Below are 18,710 nucleotides of genomic sequence, written 5' to 3' on the forward strand. Positions count from 1 at the left end.
ATGACCGTTAAAATACAGTAGCGTATTAGGCCTAATTCATCATCAAAAACAAAAGTTGGACGTTTATTTATATACGTGTGTGTGTGTGTGTGTGTGTGTGTGTGTGTGTGTGTGTGTGTGTGTGTGTGTGTGTGTGTGTGTGTGTGTGTGTGTGTGTGTGTGTGTGTGTGTGTGTGTGTGTGTGTGTGTGTGTGTGTGTTATGTATGTATGTATGTGTGTGTGTATATATATATGTATGTGTGTGTATATATATGTGTATATATACTGTATATGTGTGTGTGTGTGTGTGTGTGTGTGTGTGTGTGTGTGTGTGTGTGTGTGTGTGTGTGTGTGTGTGTGTGTGTGTGTGTGTGTGTGTGTGTGTGTGTGTGTGTGTGTGTGTGTGTGTGTGTGTGTGTGTGTGTGTGTGTGTGTGTGTGTGTGTGTGTGTATATGTATGTATATATATATGTGTGTATATATATATATGTGTGTATATATATATATATATATATATATATGTGTATATATATATGTGTATATATGTATATATATATGTGTGTATTTATGTATATATATATATATGTGTGTGTGTGTATATATGTATATATATATGTATATGTGTGTATTTATGTATATATATATATGTGTGTGTGTGTATATATGTATATATATATGTATATGTGTATGTATATGTGTATATATATATATATATATATATGTGTGTATATATGTATATGTATATATATATATATATATATATATATATATATATATATATATATATATGTGTGTGTGTGTGTATATATATATATATGTATGTATATGTGGTATATACTGTACGTCGACATCGCGAGCAATCCTCATCCACCGTGTTTGAAGGTTGCAGAAAGAGTGCACATTTTCCCATACGTTGTTTGTATTCAGACAAGGCGAGCGCAAAAATAGCCATCGAAGACGTGGCCATCTTGATTTCTGACCTCGTAACAGGAACCCTCATACCTCGGCGATGACGTCATTCCCAGCCCCCACTTCCAACCTCTCAGGTAAACGGAACGCAGCAAAAGTCTCAAAATAGAAGCGTGTTCTAAAAATATCCAGTAACAAGCGTGTCCGCATCATTCAACTGAGCGTATCTTTGTGACCACCAGGTGTCGCCCAAACACAAATCACCACGCCACTTTAATTCAAACACCATTCCAGACGGTTAATAGTCAATAGGTTTGTGTTTTCCAGACATACCATTGTTCTGTTTGACTCATTTCACTTGCTCAAACCTTTTCTAACATTCCACATGACAAAATAAAATTATGCTGATATCGTATCAAATCAATATCGGTATCAGCTGATACTCAAGGCTCCAATACCTGTATCGTAAGTGAAAAAGTTGTATCTAAACACAATCATTATCTATGTGCACATGGACACATTTAATCGGATTAAAAACCTAACCGGAATAAAAATGCTTTATGTAAACACGCCAGTCAGAATATTCTGACCCGATCACACAAATTCGGATTAAAATATAATTCCGATCGAGATGGGCGGTTTATGTTGATAGTCATTTGGGTTGAAATGATCCTTACTGCGCATGTCTGTGACGTCAGATGTGGTGGAGGGTGACTCAATTAAATAGCGATTGTCTTGCTGCTGTCTCGCCCCATTCAACATGTACAGAAGTAGCGTAATGTCCTCTTAAATTTGTTGCTCTAAAAACGAGACTAGCAAAAACAAAAGTAGTGAGCAAAAGTTTTTTTTAAAAATACCATGACTGCGTCGGACAAGCAGAAATGCAAAAAGCAATGTTTGTTTACACTTTACAGCGAGTTACTGACTTCGTAGTACCTGTAGTGGGTCAAGTCGTCCACAAGATGGCGCCATAGCACAAGCAGGGTGTTGATTGATTGATTGAAACTTGTATTAGTAGATTGCACAGTACAGTACATATTCCGTACAATTGACTACTAAATGGTAACACCCGGATAAGTTTTTCAACTTGTTTAATCAATTCACGGTAAACATGTTGCGCATGTCAAAGAAAAGTAATCCGACTCAAGGTGAGATGCATGAAAATTCACGTCATAATAACGTCTCAAGGCTAATTGGTTATCTATCATTGTCATTAGCACTAATTAAAAGAACTGTATTGACATTTAGATTTTTTTGCTGTTTGGCACATTTTCACTTTGGCCCTTGGATGCAAAAAGTTTGTCCCCTGTTTTGAAGTGTCTATATTGTACGTGTACTAACACTTTGCAGTCATGTTATAGAATGTACATTCAATGATACCTAACGTTAATATCCAATTCGATATTATTGGCTAACAGCGATGCTAATGCGCATGTTACGTACGCACGATTACGTCATTACATGCTTAAAAGACGGAAGTGGGCGGGACTTAGTGCTTGAAATATATTAGCGCCCTCTAGGCATCTGTGTAAATGTTGCAAGCAACCCACTTTTAAAATGGAGAAACGTACACTTTGAATAAATTAACTTTTTATGGTATTCCACTTTTTATTGCTGTTTTGCATCCTGAAATGCACTTTGACTAGAAATGTGTTTGTACCACAGCTGAGGTTTCACATACCTTTTTAAATGACATAAACTATTATGTGGATTAATCGAATTGAAAATGTTAACACATCCATCCATCCATTTTCTACCGCTTGTCCCAACACAATTAAAGTTAAAAGTACCAATGATAGTCACACACACACACTAGGTGTGGTGAAATTAACCTCTGCATTTGACCCATCCCCTTGTTCACCCCCTGGGAGGTGAGGGGAGCAGTGAGCAGCAGCGGTGGCCGCACCCGGGCATCATTTTGACCCCCGCCGCAGAATGATTTAAAATCCCTGAAACGTCTCAGGCAACGCAGTTGAGGTAGTTTGTCCAAGCAAACAGCCAATATGAAAGTTTATAGATAGCCCTTTATTGATTCCTTCAGGAGAGTTCCCTCAGGAAAATTTAAATTACGGACAAGCGGTAGAAAATGGATGGCTCAACAAAGCACTTCCGCCTTAAAATAAATTAGGTCCACAATGTGAATTCAAGTTAGTGTAGAAATGTCCATTCTCGTTCATATAAAGTGCTTTCATTCTTGACTTTCTTTGCTCATTAGGACTGATTAATCGAAAGAATCCACAGAAACCCTGTGATGAATCTGACCAAAATCATCGGACAGCGCTAATATTTTAACAGTTTGGGGTTTTCTGAAATGTGCCAGAAAACTGCAGCAGTTTGAGTTAAATATAAAAACATTTACTGCTAAGTTTGAACGGAAGGAAAAACAACCGAATATGCAGAAAATGTTTTCCAGGGCTAGTGTTGGCTAACTGCCGCCCTCTGCTGGAGAGTAAAAGCATTGACCAACAGTATCAATCGGGTTCAATGATCAATTTACACTGAAGCAAATATAAGAAAATAAGGTATAAAATGTTTATTTCTTTGACCAAGCATTGTTTAAAAAGAAACACACGAGAACAAGCAAAAACGTCAAAATTAAATTAAAAAAAATAACTTGCCAATAGTGGCAGTGAAACATTGCTTTTTTTTCTCTCCGCCCTAACAAAATGACAGGAACACCAAGGGGTCACATGAGAACTTCACTGGAAACAGGATTCATCTGGACTGCTCAACTGCGACAAAGAGAGAGAAGGTAGAGTAAGTAAAAAGGATTAATGGTGTGTTCTAGATTCTTGAAAGGGGAAGGGCATGATACTTGCGTGAATAAACACGTTTATATTTGTGCATACAGTCTGACAACGTACTGTAAGTGGAGATATCAATCTCCTCTGGCAGCTCTGGCACATTGACCTCGAAGCGGTCTTGGACCTCGTTAAGGGTCTTGGCGTCGGCCTCGTCGGACACGAAACTGATGGACAGCCCTTTGGTGCCGAACCTGCCGGCACGGGCCACCTGAAGTTCAGGGAGGACATGCGTGAGAGGGAGGATCAATCAACGGTTTGAGGTTAAAGCGCCACTCACTCTGTGGAGGTACGAGTCAGAATCCTCAGGCATGTCGTAGTTGAAGACGATGTTGACCCTCTCGATGTCCATGCCTCTGCCAAACAGGTTAGTTGCCACCAATATCCGCCGCTGGAAGTCTTTAAACTGCTGGTAGCGTGATAACCTGCAACATTGTTTGTGTCAGAGGGATTATTCTGAAGGGTGCATGTTGATATTTCAGTTAGAGATGTCCGATAATGGCTTTTTTGCCGATATCGTCCAACTCTTAATTACCGATTCCGATATCAACCGATACCGATATATACAGTTGTGGAATTAACACATTATGCCTAATTTTGTTGTGATGCCCCGCTGGATGCATTAAACAATGTAACAAGGTTTTCCAAAATAAATCAACTCAAGTTATGGAAAAGAATGCCAACATGGCACTGCCATATTTATTATTAATAATAATAATAATGGATTAGATTTATATAGCGCTTTTCTAGACACTCAAAGCGCTTCACAGAGAAGTGAGAACCCATCATTCATTTTTACAACTCATTCATTCATCATTCATTCTCCGGTGTGAGCGGCACCGGGGGCAAGGGTGAAGTGTCCTGCCCAAGGACACAACGGCAGCGATTTTTGGATGGTAAGAGGCGGGGAGCGAACCTGCAACCCTCAGGTTTCTGGCAAGGCCGCTCTACCCACTACGCCATGCCGCCCCATATTGAAGTCACAAAGTGCATTATTTTTTTTAACATGCCTCAAAACAGCAGCTTGGAATTTGGGACATGCTCTCCCTGAGAGAGCATGAGGAGGTTGAGGTGGGCGGGGTTGAGGTGGTGGTGGGGGGGGTATACTGTAGCGTCCCGGAAGAGTTAGTGCTGCAAGGGGTTCTGGGTATTTGTTCTGTTGTGTTTATGTTGTGTTACGGTGCGGATGTTCTCCCGAAATAAGTTTGTCATTCTTGTTTGGTGTGGGTTCACAGTGTGGCGCATATTTGTAACAGTGTTAAAGTTGTTTACACGGACACCCTCAGTGTGACCTGTATGGCTGTAGACCAAGTAGGCCTTACATTCACTTGTGTGTGTGACAAGCCGTAGGTATTATGTGATTGGGCCGGCACGCAAAGGCAGCGCCTTTTAAGGTTTATTGGCGCTCTGTACTTCTCCCTACTTCCGTGTACCACTCCGTACAGCTGCGTTTTAAAAAGTCATAAATTTTACTTTTTGAAACCGATACCGATAATTTCCGACATTACATTTTAAAGCATTTATCTCTAATTTCAGTTCAAAGTTTCCTGTTTTGATCATGTTTAGCAATGTGACAATCAGGGATTTATGCTGCCAATTCCAATAATCCATGAGCGAGATTGGCCCATATCAAACTGATCACATGTATTACCGCTTAGGGCGCACTGCAGGTGAGCGGGTCTATTTTCAGACATAAGGCGCATTAAAGTAACCTGACTCTCGCCAGATCATTGTAGTTTGCTGAGCTCCACACAAGGATCTGGGAGTTCTCAATAGGAGATGTATTTCAGTAGGCGGGGCCTTGTAAAAAATCATTGTATGTGATTGGATAAACCACTTGTCCGTTATCTTGAATGACATGCTACTTCAACCACTCACATCCAAATCAACCCGTAACGCTGATGAGAGCGACGCTGGGAAATCCAAAACAGAACAGCCGACATTGGATAACGACAGAGCGAAAAGTTAGAAAACTCTTACTGAAACAACGCAGCAATAGATTCGACAAAACAGTTGCAATAGCAGAATCAATGTCAGCACACGACTCCTCGCTGAGTGCCGTCATTGTTGTTTGAATCAGTCGCTTCGGCGCTACATCACATCTATGAAATCCCGCCCGGCGATCCTGATTGGTTCATTATTTGTTGCTATCTTGAAGGAGTTTGCATTGCCCTCGAGCCCAGATCCTTGTGGAGCTCAGCGAACTACAAGGGTCTGGCGTACCATTTCATGAAAATCCGTACAAATGTAGTAACGTATTTTCCGCACTATAAGGCGCACCGGATTATAAGGCGCACCTTCAACGAATGGCCTATTTTAAAACTTTGTTCATATATAAGGCGCACCGCATTATAAGGCGCATAGAATAGACGCTACAGTAGAGGCTGGGGCTACGTTATGCATCACGTAGTTGCGAGACCTGTTGTGGTTCAATATTGGTCCATATATAAGGCGCACCGGATTATAAGGCGCACTGTCAGCTTTTGAGAAAATTGGAGGTTTTTAGGTGCGCCTTATAGTGCGGAAAATACGGTAATGTCATAACCACACAGTTTTGAGGCAGACACAAGCACATTGTCCTAACTAAAATCAATACCTAACCTGAGCTTGTTGTCAAAAGAGCTGGATATTTCTACATAATTAGTGAGGATGTAACAAGTTTCAAAAACTAAAGCTTAGGAATAACTTGGCACACTTTACCTTTGCTCCTGTAGCATTCCTCCGTGGATGGCAATAGCCGGAAAGTTTTGCTCCACCAGCAGCTGGGACAGAGCTACACAGCGATGCACGGACTTCACAAATATCACCACCTAACAGAACCAAAGCATTACGTAGGAGTCATTTTTTACAAACAAATACTACTTTAATAAATACACTTTTGCCCCTACCTGGTTGAACTCCAGCACGTCGAGGAGGTCAAAGAGCTTTCGGTTCTTTTCGCTGTCTTTCAGCTTGCAGTAGTACTGCTGGAGGCCGTGGAGGGTCAGCTTGGTCTCGTCATCCACAAACACCTCCATCGGCTACACGCCAAAAAAGGTGGCCGACATTAGTCCCTCTCGTGGAACATGGACATGTGTGTTGTCCTGGGCAGCGTTAGAGCCAGGAGTATCATCTACCCAAGAGTGTGACTTTTAGCACTGACAGCCACAAGTGGGCAAAGCTAGAGGGGCTTCTTGCATCCTATTTACTTAACTCGCAGACATCTTGTCTACCCGGTCACATGGCTGATCTGTGAGGATTCCAATCATGGAAGGAAGATAAATGTGATGCACCTCAGACTGGCTAACTTTAAACAGCGGACATTGAAATCATGTACTTATGACTTTTGCCGGAGACGTAAGACGAACGGGTGATAATTAAGCATGTTTTGAAACAGCAACTGGTTTCTATGCATGTTTTTATTTTGATTCTTCTGTTTTCATTTAACACTACATACTTTACCAGACCTGTTTTAGTATTTTTTATGTCCAGACTAAGTTAAAGGCGCAAACTTCTATTCTGGTGGCTAACAATAAAAACAAACCAAAAACATTTGAATTTTGTTTGTAGAATCCAGGTTGTACAGATTTTACCGTAAATTCCTGACGATAAGCCACTACTTCTTTCCTACGTTTTAAATCCTGCGGCCTTTAAAAAATGGTGTGGCTAATTTATGGATTATTCTTTGCTAACAGTCATATTTTGTTTTCAACAAATAGTTTCCATTAAACAGAGACACTGAAAAGGTGTGTTATTGTTTGTGCTATGGCACCATCTTTAGGACAAGTTTGCTCACTGCAAGTGCTCCAGTATTTCCTTCCGTTTAGTGCTTTAAACCGAGAAGTACAAGTGGCATTCCATCTTCTAGTCATCCATAGCGTTTCTACTTGTATGTATTCTTTACTCATCACTACAAGCAACGTTTACAATATAACAAACTATTCACACTTACTAAACCGCCCCATGAGTGATGTCTGTATGATTGTTTTCATGCATATTTGCACGTGCTATTGTAATGTAATGATGATAGCCCCATTAGCTAATATGCTAACACATTTACAAGCGTCAGGGCTAGTATTATTAATGGCATTCTTTTTGTATTGTTTCAGCTTCACAAATTCTTCAGTAAATTCACCAAAACTTCACCGTGGAGTTATTGAGTCTGTTTTACTGATTGGAGAGCTAGCTTCCGGAGCTAGTGGGTGTATGACGATGACTTCTGTTTTGTTTGATCAGCCCTTTTACTGCCGTGTGACAGGCACCGTTTGGAAACAATTAAGGTATGTAAATAAACATTTACAAAACCGTGCTATGTAAATAACAAAATGTGTAAATAATTTCACAATGCATATCTGTGGCTAGAGTAGAGTTGAAAACAGTCCCTTTATGCGAAGCAACAAAAAATAAATCAAAACTTTTTTCTAACCAAATTATTCATTGCAGCCCTAAACATAACCATATTACTTAAAACATGGGCTATGACGTCTGACCATTGAATAGATGAAAATACAAACCTATCACATTTCATCCCGCTGCACCTAATGATACCACCTTAGAAACGCTAACAACCTAATTACTAAGTGATAAGATAACATGCGCATTTCAGAGAGAAAAAACAACTCACATCTTGCATGAACTTGCGGCACACAGGGCGGATCTCCTTGCTTAGCGTGGCACTGAACATCATGACCTGCTTCTCATGAGGGGTCAGCCTGAAGATTTCCTGTACGTCACGTCTCATGTCTGTGACGATAAAGACATCACACGGTTTTTCACTCCTTTAAGCCAAGTGAAGTCATCTCATAATTATTGTCATCTACTAGTGATGGCCGATACAGCCTAAAATCTATATTGCGATACACATTGCATCCTCCTGCTCCAACAGTATAACTCACAATAAATTATTTGGTTTGTAAATGATAATCGAATCGTTTCAAATCAAGTTACAAGGGCTCCAATTTAGCTGCTGACGTGTGCAGTAACATTGCGTCATTTCCAGTTGTATCATTTTCTCAAAACTAGTATTAATCTACTTGCTAATGTACTGTTAATGTCTAGTTATTTTCTGTGGTAACATGGTTCTATCTAAACCATAGTTAAAATGTAATAAGCATTTAATCTTCTCTTGGTTAGATACTTTACATTAGTTTTGGGCAATACTAGAAACGTGGGAATCGATCCAATACACAGGCAGTATTGGTCATACCGATACTGATACGTAAATTTTGCAACATCATTGATGATTCCATTTTTAAACACAATTATAATCAAACAAAAACACAGGATGGCGATGTAACAATATCAATTAAATATTTAAGTCACATTCCACTATTTGCTCTTATTTCCTGAGTTTGTAAACAACAAAAACGACCAAATATTTTTTTAGAATAAAAAAAATATCAACCAAATAATTATATCATACTTGGTATCGTTACAGTCCATATATTCATCAATTCGCACACCTTGGTTTACAATCAATAGCTCCAGCTTGTGGTTAGCATATCCTCTTACAGTGTGTAGTGTAGCATGTTGACCTATTCCTTGTCCTCTAGGGATGATACTTGTAGGAAATGCAGTTGCCGACATGGAGGCGAGAATTGCTAACTTAGAAGGAATTTTACGCTGTGGGGGGACGTTAGCCGCGAGTTAGAATGCTACATTACGCTGAAGTTGTTCACTTGTCTCTCTCAAACACGGCTTGAATGTGTCAACATGTACTTTCACGATATAACGATAGTATTAAAAACTATCGTCGGCCAAATATTGCGCAACCCTATCACCCACTCCTTCTAGGTAAGACCTCACGTTACTCACCGAGCTCCTCCAGCATCTTGTCGCATTCATCGAGCACAAAGTGCTTGATGTTTTTCAGGCTGAGGGTCTTGTTGCGGATGAGAGCCAAGGTGCGGCCGGGTGTGCCCACGACAATGTGAGGGCAGCTCTGCTTCAGGACGTCCTCGTCCTTCTTAATGGGCAAGCCGCCGAAGAACACAGACACCTTGATGCTGGACATGTACTTGGAGAAGCGCTCGTACTCTTTGCTGATCTGGAAGGCCAACTCTCGAGTGTGGCACATGACTAGGACCGACACCTGGCGCGGAGGTAAACGCAGCGTTAGTCTCACTGTACGTACTTCTAACCTAATCCCACTTTCTTTACTACTTCAAATCAAAGGTAAACTCACTTGTCCGTCCATGGGTTCAATCTGCTGGAGGGTGGCCAGTACAAAAACCGCCGTCTTTCCCATACCAGACTTGGCTTGACACAGGATGTCCATGCCCAGGATGGCTTGGGGGATACACTCATGTTGGACTGCAAAAACAACAAATGTTTGATAAACAGGCAGAAGAAAAGCCTAAAAAAGGCCTCTAAAGACTGCATGGCATAATATGTTCAGCATACATTTAATGCCTAACATTTGTAAACTTCAACATCTCTATAATAACACAACAAACTAACCAAATTATATTGAAATCATTATTTAGAGACGTTAATCTTGCAACCACTCACGATTCAATCCGATTCTTAGTGTGACTATTCAATTCAAACTAATTCTCTCAATATATTGGTACAAAACTAAGATAAAACCTTTTCAAACCATGTCACAAAAGTGTCTCTTGGCTGCTAAGTAGGGATGTAACGGTATTGTAGATGCCGCGGTTTCAAAATCTTCACAATAATGATGCCGTGACGCGTGATACTTTTGCTTCAGCACGCTTGAAAATAAACATCTCCCAGAATCCTCTGCACAGCTCGGGATCGCAATGTGGGGCCGTGGAGCGCTGTAAAGGGGAGAGAAATGGGAAGCGGGAAGTGAAGTGTGTTCCACTTTGTAGTAGATAAGAGGAATTGTTTTGTTTTTCAAAATCGGTCCATAACTTTTTGAGTTGTGTTGCTAACAAACAGACAAACCCTGCAAACAACTCTGTTGCGCCACGTTCGTCTGGAGCGTTTCAAACCAAAACAGACTCGGTGAAGGTGCACCCTGCTGAGGGAAAGCACCTGCTGCAACCATGACCCGGAAAAGACGAAGCAATTGAAGCTAAACGTCAATTTGTGAGGTAATTATATTATTAAAAGTTAGATTGTAAATCAATTTTTCTGAGAAACGGCATTTTGCAAACTGAGATCAAAAACGTCCATTGTAGAGGACACTGCTTTTTAAAAAGTAAAAGTTGAGACACAGTAGATGTTTCTGCACAATTCTTTACCCTTAAAAATATATGTTTGTAGTAATAAATATGGTTAGAACATTTGTGTTCAATTACAGTAAGTGTGTTTATCCTAAACATTCATGTCACTTTATTTTGCACTTTATTTTGCACACTCTGGTAGTATTTACAGTGGGGGTTTTTTTAACATATAATACCACAATAATTTTGTACCGTGGCCTTAATATTGTGATGATATCATACCTTGGGATTTTGATATTGTTACATCTCTACTGCTAACTTATGGCCTATAAGATGTTTTAACAATTGATTCTTGAATATTTTTAATCAATTCAGAATTATGATATGACTCACAATTCAGATGTGAATGATATCTTCCCAGAACCCCTATTAAACACAATTATTCGTTATGTTAAGTAAAACATCTCTGTCTCCCACATGTTAGCAATCTACTTGCGGTGGTGGGGTCCTGGAGGTGGGGGACGTGTGAATGTTATTTGTAATAAAACAATCTAATAAAAAATGCTAAATAAAATGTATACATATTTAAGGACATATCTTTGTATTTGTATTCATTATTAGTATTTCTCTCATGACATGATGCCTTTAGCTATATTCATTTTTTTCGGATAACTGTGATGTGTAATTGTATCATCGTCACATCCCCAGTCGTAAACTGGGGATGAAAGGGATATGAAAGGGATATCATTTATGGTCCAACAGTGGCATGTTTTGCTCACCGCCACCAAAACGCTGTTACTTACCTTCTGATGGATGCTCAAAACCACAGTCAATTATGGCGCGGAGAAGCTCTGGTTTGAGGAGGAAATCTCTGAAACCGGAGCTGTGGATGGACACGTACGACCCCTTCACCGCCTTCTTGTTGGCTGGGGTTGACGCCTCAAGGGCTCCTTGGGGCTCCTCATCCTCTTCGTAATCCAAGAGTTCGTTATCAACGTCAGCTTCAGACATCTGTGAGAAAACAATGCATATTAGTTGCTGCTCTGTTGAGGACACTGCAAATGTGTGTTATGTGTTTTGTTTCCAAAGTCTACCAGACAATTGTACAATGTTTGGGATAGTGATGGTGTTGCATTACAGTAACTATGTGTGTATTCGCTGCTGGCTGGATCTCTGCAGTGGTCACTCATAGTGCATTCTTTTTTTAACATGCCTCAAAACAGCAGCTTGGAATTTGGGACATGCTCTCCCTGAGAGAGCATGAGGAGGTTGGGGTGGGCGGGGTTGAGGTGGGGGCGGGTGTATATTGTAGCGTCCTGTAAGAGTTAGTGCTGCAAGGGGTTCTGGGTATTTGTTCTGTTGTGTTTATGTTGTGTTACGGTGCGGATGTTCTCCCGAAATGTGTTTGTCATCCTTGTTTGGTGTTGGTTCACAGTGTGGTACATATTTGTAACAGTGTTAAAGTTGTTTATGCGGCCACCCTCAGTGTGACCTGTATGGCTGTTGACCAAGTATGCCTTGCATTCACTTGTGTGTGTGAAAAGCCGTAGATATTATGTGATTGGGCCGGCACGCAAAGGCAGTGCCATTAAGATTTATGGCGCTCTGTACTTCTCCCTACCTCCGTGTACCACTCCGTACAGCGGTGTTTTAAAAACGATACCGATAAGTTCCGATATTACATTTTAAAGCATTTATCGGCCGATAATATCGGCAGTCCGGTATTATATAACATCTCTAGTTAGTGGTCAAAAATATTAAATATGCTTGTTAAACAATACCTCTGCCTTGTTTTTAATGAATATTTAGGTCTACTACGCTACAGCACACTAATGTTGGTCATTACAGTGGTACGTGTATAACCAAGCAGTCCAGTTGCGATCGATTAAATGCCCTGAGATGACAATGACCTGGATGAATGAGAGACTTCTTGGGTAGCCAAGTGTTTTTGAGGTGGTACTCGGTATTAAAAAAGTTTGAGAACCACCACATTAAAGGATTAATACTATGAGGAGACTGCATCCATGTTGTGCATATTATCGAGATTTTTCAAATGGATGTGACAGCAATATTTGTGTAATGTGTGTAATTACAACGATACAAATCACTTATCAGCACACAATGTGCACAACAGCGTGCAAAGGAGCAACCACCTTCCGTCCGACCAAACTAGTTAGCATGATAGCAGCTAATCGCGGCACACGAATTAGTATTAGTAAACAAACTACTGGTGCTACGGACTCATTGCTACTACGTTCGATTGTATATCGACTATAAATCAAAGCAATGTTTACACTTCTACCGCAATTACGGTGATCCATTTTATTCCAAAGAGTCGAAAAACAACCGTGCGTTCACGCGGCGGTTAGCTTGTTAGCAACCGACAACGGGCCCACTTTACGATACAAAACACTGTAAATAGCAACCAGTTAGTGGAAACGAACTATTTAGGTGTGCATGTATGGAGTGAATGTTTTATTAACATATGAGAGGAATGTATATTACCTTTCAAAAGCTTGGTTAGTCTTCTTTCCAACCGCCGTTGATTTAGTGACTATGCAAGCTAGCAAACATCCGCCGCACAGTGAGCATGCGCATACGGGGTGGGCGGGTCGACACAAATGCCGCGTTTCTCGATACCACGGGCAATAACAATAACGCGCAACGAGCTAGGTATTTCGTATATCCATCCATCCATTTTCTACCGCTTGTCCCTTTTGGGATCGCGGGGGGTGCTGGAGCCTATCTCAGCTGCATTCGGACGGAACGCGGGGTACACCCTGGACAAGTCGCTATCTCATCGCAGGGCCAACACAGATAGACAGACAACATTCACGCTCACATTCACACACTAGGGCCAATTTAGTGTTGCCAATCAACCTATCCCCAGGTGCATATTTCGTATATCATTTTGTTTAATTATTTTTTTTAAATATCCGAAAATATTTTTTTGCTATTGTTTGTATTATTATAGTGTTGAATTTTATTAATTGTTGTATTGTTTACATACGTAATATATTTTACAGATATAGTGTTATACTGTCCACAAGTTTTGTAATCAAACTTTACCCTAAAACGTTACCCTCATTTTCATAACGTTCATAATCATGATCAATAAATTTGATAAATAATCACAAAATTAATCAAATATTTGTTCTGTTTTAATTTAAGTATCGATGTCACTATAAAAATCCCCATAGTATTGTGTCGATACCATAATTTGCCGTATCGTCCAGCACAGCGCACATCCCGGGTGCATTCATGTCTATAGAATACTACACAGTCACGATAGCGCGTTGCGTTGTTAAAGGCTGTGAAGGATGTTGATCATTGAAATATGAAACAAAGAACTACACAACTCCAAAATATATGCATTTCAAAATTCAATAAATGCAATAATATAGAACACACGTGAACAAATCCAATTAAAGCTTTCACAAAAGTTGCCAAATTACGAGTGTGCTTGAAGCTATCACTATTTTCCTTTTGGCGATTGTTCATATCTGCTATTTTGTCAGGAAATTACTCGTTACGTTGTAATTATTATTGCTGAGAATATTGTCATTACTATATCACATTTTTGTATTTACTTAATAACTTTAAACCTTAAACTTTAAATCTTATTTTCAGTGAAGTTATAGGTTAGGCAAATATAAGCCTTGGCTTCAGCCTATTCCTTTTTCGGTCATGCTTTTTCTTTTCTTTTCTTTTTGTGTGTAAATGTGTATGATTGTTACATATGTATAATCTGTACTCTTAAATTGGTCACACAAAATGGTTAATGGTTGATGGTTGATTATATGACCGAAATAAACTTATTTCATTCATTCATTCAACTTGCAATAAATTGCCAAAAAAGGTGTAGTGTCTAACATGGCCACTTGGTGACAACATTGGGCCATTTTGAACAGGACAAACCTGAGAAGATACTTCAAATACACGTACACTAAACAGTTGCCCACACTGGCTCTGAGTCAAAACATAATTACATCTTCCCACGACACTTGGATAATTTGCATATTTAACTGAGTTATCAATAGATTGGTTCAATGTAAGCTCTTGCAGTGCATGTTGCATGATCACAATAAACCCCTCAATTCCCCCCAAAAACGGATTAACTCGCTGGAATATAAAGACAATACATCACACATCAATAAACGTGGATGCATATGCAAAAGTGCAATATATTTATCCGTACAGTAATCTATTTATTTATATCTGCACTATATTGCTATTTTATCCTGCACTATAATGAGCTAATGCAACGAAATTCCGTTCTTATTTGAATGAATTAACTAATTTATTTATTTATTTCGGCAGACAGACATATATAGCAACACTTCATCACTCTTTGTAGTTTGACAGACATGCAACAGCACCCAACGAAAAGGGATACGGGAAAAAAGCAAGAATGCTTATCCATGTCCCGCCCCTAATTTACAATCAATTTATATGTTGGTTATATATGTTGGTTATATAGTCCAAGTTTCAACAGCAGATTTGATGGATACATGACAATTTTAGAACAAGTATAACATATAATAATGGATGATAACGACAAGTCGGTATACATACACCAATATGGATATAATAGCATTGAGCGACCATGAAATTAGCTCCATCTTGCCTGGGTATCTTTCATCTTCTGAAGCCTTGTCTGGTGTGTTATGTCCCTTATTCCACAGTGAGTTCTTTTGCATCTGTGTCCCACAGTTGAAATAGTCCAAACAACTAGTCATGTTTTTGATAGTTTCCCAACAACACATTTTTTACCGCAAGGTTGAACACTTTAGGCTAGAAGACAGTTTAATTTCTCCGCTCACATTGTACCACACTTTCACCCCCCACTATAGATAACGTTTGAGCCTAGAATGTGGAATTTACTATGTTATGTTTGAATTTCAGGACACCCCTGAGTTCATGTGGACCATCTCTGAGTGAAAACAGACTCTGTATATTTGCAGGTAGAGCCCATTGTGAGGCCATAAGCATAACTTGAAGGCTACTGTATTGGATTATATCATGTAGTTTAAGAAAATTACTCATTATGAACAGATCATTGTTATGAGCTCTATATGGGGCATAATGCTATCCATCCATCCATTTTCTTCCGCTTATCCGAGGTCGGGTCGCGGGGGCAGCAGCCTAAGCAGAGAAGCCCAGACTTCCCTCTCCCCAGCCACTTCATCCAGCTCCTCCCGGGGGATCCAGAGGCGTTCCCAGGCCAGCCGGGAGACATAGTCTTTCCAATGTGTCCTGGGTCTTCCCCTTGGCCTCCTGCCAGTCGGACGCGTTTGGGTGGCATCCTGAGCAGATGCCCGAACCACCTCATCTGGCTCCTCTCGATGTGGAGGAGCAGCGGCTTTACTCTGAGTTCCTCCCGGATGACAGAGCTCCTCACCCTATCTCTAAGGGAGAGCCCCGCCACCCGGCGGAGGAATCTCATTTTGGCCGCTTGTACCCGTGATCTTGTCCTTTCGGTCATAACCCAAAGCTCATGACCATAGGAGAGGATGGGAATGTAGATCGACCGGTAAATTGAGAGCTTTGCCTTGCGGCTCAGCTCCTTCCTCACCACAACGGATCGATACAGCGTCCGCATTACTGAAGACGCCGCACCGATCTGCCTGTCGATCTCACGATCCACTCTTCCCCCATTTCCCGGGCGAGAACCATGGACTCAGACTTGGAGGTGCTGATTCTCATCCCAGTCGCTTCACACTCGGCTGCGAACCGATCCAGTGAGAGCTGAAGATCCTGGCCAGTTGAAGCCATCAGGACCACATCATCTGTAAAAAGCAGAGACCTAATCCAGCAGCCATAATGAGGCATAATGTATAATTCTAATTGGCTTTTTCTGGAGCTTAAAAAGCGGTTCAATAGTGTCCCTGTAGGTGTGCCCCCAATCTTCAGCACACAACTGTAAATTCGACAATAAAAAAGCAAAGTAAATCGTTCTAAGTGAATTTTGATTTGATCTGTACTGTAAAGTTCAAATTTGAATGACAAAAATATTATTTATTTATTTATTTTTTATTTTTTTCTTCTTTCTTTTATGTATTTATTTTTTCTCTCTCTCTTTCCTTTCAGTCTGTTTGTCTGTCTCTGGCCCCGTATGTGTGTGTGTGTGTGTGTGTGTGAATGTGTCTGTCTTTGTCGTCTTACTTGCTATATGATTGTGCCATATGTCCCTTGTTGGTGTGACCTGAGTGGGGTGGGAGCGTGGGTGGGTGGCTTGGGTTTTAAGGGAAAGGGTGTGAATAATTTACTGACTTTAAAATTGTACTGTTTCGACTTGCACTTTTTTCTGTCTATTTGAAAATGCCAATAAAAAAAGTTGGATTAAATTTGAATGACAATACAAGGAAGTCTAAAGGAAGGAAGTCTTGCTTACATTATCCAAGTGAAGCCACTGGCCATTTTTAAACATTTTTATTGCAAATCTCATGCTGTTTTTAATGCACTTTGACTCCCACATATTGTATGTGCAATTATAATTGCATTCGTCTGCCAACTATATCACTGTGCGACACCTGCAAGCCCCGCCTTCCATCATAATGAATATCAACGGTGATTGGCAGCCAGGGTCATTCCGCTTGACTGGGGAGCCTGCCATTCCACAAGACGATTGGCTGATGACGTGTCAATCATAGCGCATTCTAAATGCTGATTGGCTCGCCCCTCCTCGGAGCCTGCAGAATCACGGGCCGTTCTGAATGATTTCCTTGTCAGTGACTCGCGCGGTGTTCCCGTCAAACCGGCGTCTACATGGCGGAGTTAATGCCTATTTTCGTCAATTAGAAGTAAAGAAAAAATAGAAATACATTAACTTCCCCTTTAATTTGGCAGCTGTTGGAGCTGGCAGGGCGAGGGGGGGGAGATGGCACTGCGTTGGACGCGGTCCGCCTGTGCGTGTGAGCGTGTCCTCCTCGGTGGTCTATTAAGGTTTTAATTAGCGGATAAGATGGCCATTGTTGACGTTTAAGACTGGGAGAGACCGAACTGCACCGCCCCGGCATGGAAAAGCACGCCTGGTAAGCATTTGTTGCATTTATTTGTATATATTTATAGGCGACAATGTTGTCGCCATATACCACGTTGGTGGCAATTCCGTGCCTGTAAACTGCTCGGGCCCACATAGCAACAACACCGACGTTCTGTCCGGTCGAATGTTCCTCGCTCCTTCGGCGGCAATTATCCGTGTGGTTCTTGGATTTCCGTGTTATGTTCCGTCATATAGCTTCTCAAATGAGACGCCGCCATTCATTTGCATACCCCCGTAAACGCATCATAGCTGCGTGTCATGTCCGTGTTGTGTTGTCCTCATTCCACGCTGTTGTTACACAACCTCGCTGCTGTGGGAAGCCGGTGTGTTCGCCCCCCCTGCAAGAGGAGATGACTTTCACCACTACAGATGTTGATTCCACGTCGGCTGTCAGTCGACTGCAGAGCATGCGGGCAGGCCTGTTGTTCAGGCGTCCTTACTCGATAGAAGGAGGCCAGCTCGGATATGAGAGATGAGCTGCCATCTTCAAATTGGGCTCAAAAGGGGAACCCTATAATTTTAAAATTGTGTTGTAAGGGTCACTCATCTTTAGGGGTAGCTGTTTGGTAGAAGGATATCTGGTCTTATTGTTTGTGACTGAGCCATTATTAGAAAACTACAGAGCCCCTAAAGCAGGGGTCTCAGACACGCGGCCCCATCCATCCATCTTCTTCCGCTTATCCGAGGTCGGGTCGCGGGGGCAGCAGCCTAAGCAGGGAAGCCCAGACTTCACTCTCCCCAGCCACTCCGTCCAGCTCTTCCCGGGGGATCCCGAGGCGTTCCCAGGCCAGCCGGGAGACATAGTCTTCCCAACGTGTCCTGGGTCTTCCCCGTGGCCTCCTACCGGTCGGACGTGCCCTAAA

General features: G+C 41.2%; 2 protein-coding genes across 7 annotated transcripts in view; one reads left to right on the forward strand and one right to left on the reverse strand.

The window, feature by feature from the left end:
• Positions 1-3,407: 3,407 nt before the first annotated feature.
• Positions 3,408-13,460, reverse strand: LOC133634059 (ATP-dependent RNA helicase DDX39A-like). The gene is made up of 10 exons (XM_062027017.1): positions 13,308-13,460; positions 11,606-11,813; positions 9,854-9,981; positions 9,484-9,760; positions 8,294-8,412; positions 6,579-6,710; positions 6,391-6,500; positions 3,971-4,115; positions 3,754-3,901; positions 3,408-3,621 (listed from the first exon to the last, which is right to left on the reverse strand). The coding sequence occupies exons 2-10, from the start codon at positions 11,811-11,813 to the stop codon at positions 3,605-3,607; spliced, it is 1,284 nt and encodes a 427-aa protein (XP_061883001.1). The 5' UTR covers positions 13,308-13,460; the 3' UTR covers positions 3,408-3,604.
• A 4,073-nt stretch (positions 13,461-17,533) lies between these two features.
• evi5l (ecotropic viral integration site 5 like) overlaps positions 17,534-18,710 on the forward strand; it is a 104,185-nt gene continuing 103,008 nt past the window's right edge. For 5 of the 6 annotated variants that reach the window (XM_062027022.1, XM_062027024.1, XM_062027018.1 and 2 more), the window contains exon 1: positions 17,535-17,836. The gene's annotated coding sequence lies outside the window, so the exon portion shown is untranslated. Of the gene's footprint in view, positions 17,837-18,710 lie in introns of all 6 variants that reach the window. The other variant, XM_062027021.1, reaches the window with a different exon arrangement.

The sequence above is a fragment of the Entelurus aequoreus genome, linkage group LG18, assembly GCF_033978785.1.
Source record: "Entelurus aequoreus isolate RoL-2023_Sb linkage group LG18, RoL_Eaeq_v1.1, whole genome shotgun sequence".
Lineage (NCBI taxonomy): Eukaryota > Metazoa > Chordata > Actinopteri > Syngnathiformes > Syngnathidae > Entelurus > Entelurus aequoreus.